This window comes from Brassica oleracea, chromosome C3 (assembly GCF_000695525.1).
Source record: "Brassica oleracea var. oleracea cultivar TO1000 chromosome C3, BOL, whole genome shotgun sequence".
Classification (NCBI taxonomy): Eukaryota; Viridiplantae; Streptophyta; class Magnoliopsida; order Brassicales; family Brassicaceae; genus Brassica; species Brassica oleracea.
Genome location: NC_027750.1, coordinates 22,916,967 through 22,918,530, shown reverse-complemented (window position 1 = coordinate 22,918,530; position 1,564 = coordinate 22,916,967). Strand labels below are relative to the sequence as shown.

The 1,564-nt window shown below is 39.6% G+C and overlaps 1 protein-coding gene across 1 annotated transcript; it reads left to right on the top strand.

The window, feature by feature from the left end:
• Positions 1-143: 143 nt before the first annotated feature.
• LOC106330143 lies at positions 144-1,526 on the top strand. The gene is made up of 2 exons (XM_013768682.1): positions 144-513; positions 652-1,526. The coding sequence occupies exons 1-2, from the start codon at positions 144-146 to the stop codon at positions 1,524-1,526; spliced, it is 1,245 nt and encodes a 414-aa protein (XP_013624136.1).
• Positions 1,527-1,564: the final 38 nt, after the last annotated feature.

The following is a 1,564-nucleotide window of genomic DNA, read 5'->3' as shown; positions in this document are numbered from 1 at the left end:
CGGATGGTTGCGGTGCTTTAAGGAGTGAAAACATTGAACTTTGTCAAAACAATGGAGACAGTGATAAGGATGGTCGAGCTTGGAGAGGAGACTTCGTGAAGAAGGATCAAATTTTCACAAGTAAAGGGGTTCTGAAGGCAACAATGGAAATTTTGGCGATGAAGAATAATTTCGATTACACTGTTATCAAATCCACGAGAAAATGGTGGTATATTCGATGTAAGGATGCATTGTGCAACTGGACTGTGCGTGCAGAAGGAATAGATGGGTCTACATATTTCATGATCAACCAATGTGATGGAAGACATTCATGTGCTCCTTCAAAGAAAAGGAAATTCGGAAAAACAGCATCTGCAAGAACAATTGGGACTCTGATACAACATCGATTTGATGATGCAAACGATGGCCCAAAACCGAATGACATCATTCAATTTATGAGAATGGAGCATAGTTGTGAGATTACTTATTGGCACGCTTGGGAAGCTCATGAGTTTGCTATTGCAGCTGCTAAAGGTATACCAGATCGCAGTTACTCTAAAATACCAGCATATTTGCATATGATTAAAGAAGAAAATCCTGGTACGCATACTCACTACGAAACTAATGAGTAGGGAAGATTCATGTATCTATTTATGTCATTTTGGCAATCAGTTAGAGGATTCTACAATGCAATGCGAAGGGTGATTGTCGTTGACGAAACTTTTCTGAAAAATAAATACAAAGGGACACTTCTTGTTGTTACTGCTGTAGATGGTAACTCTAATTTGTATCCGATTGCATTTGGGGTTGTTGATTCAGAGAATGGCGATTCATGGGGGTGGTTCTTCGGACAGTTGAAAGTGGTTATTGCTGATTGTCAAGATCTAGCTTTTGTCTCAGATAGAAATGCGTCTATTTCTAAAGCTATTGGGACTGTCTACCCTCGATCAGCACATGGAATTTGCATTCATCACTTATTGACCAATGTGGTCTCATTTTTCAAGACAAAAGGATTGACTGCGTTGGTGGAAAAGGCTTCACGGGCATATAGGTACACTGAATTTCAAGAACGAATCACCGAAATTTTTGATATGAGTCCTGAGCTTGGAAGATATCTACGGGAAGCTGATGTGCGCAAATGGGCTTGTTCTCTCTTCCCTCGCTCCAGGTATGACATTAGGACCACGAACCCTGCAGAGTCTATAAATTCAGTTCTTAGAATACCTAGAGAATATCCGGTTATTCCTTTGCTTGATAGTATAAGAGAACTGTTGACTCGATGGTTCTATGAGCGTCGCTTGTTAAGCTCAAAGCATGTAGATCCTTTAACCGCTAAGGTGGAGAGAAAGATTGATAGGAGAATTGTGAAGGCAAAAGGATTCCAGGTTTACAAGGTTGACAACTTCAGATCGGTTGTAAAAGGAGACATATATGATTGTCATGTTGATTTGGAAAGAAGAACATGCACATGTGGTAAGTATGATATAGGAAAAATTCCTTGCCGACACGCCATTCCTGCAATTTATTCACGAGGTATGGAAGTATAAACACATGAATACTTGAGAATTATTTATTTTCGGGATTT

Bases quoted from the DNA above. Each gene is read 5' to 3' on its own strand.
- LOC106330143 (XM_013768682.1), top strand. From the start codon at position 144: ATGGAAATTTTGGCGATGAAGAATAATTTCGATTACACTGTTATCAAA. The intron at 514-651 runs GTATACCAGATC...TTTGGCAATCAG, and splicing joins TGCTATTGCAGCTGCTAAAG to TTAGAGGATTCTACAATGCA.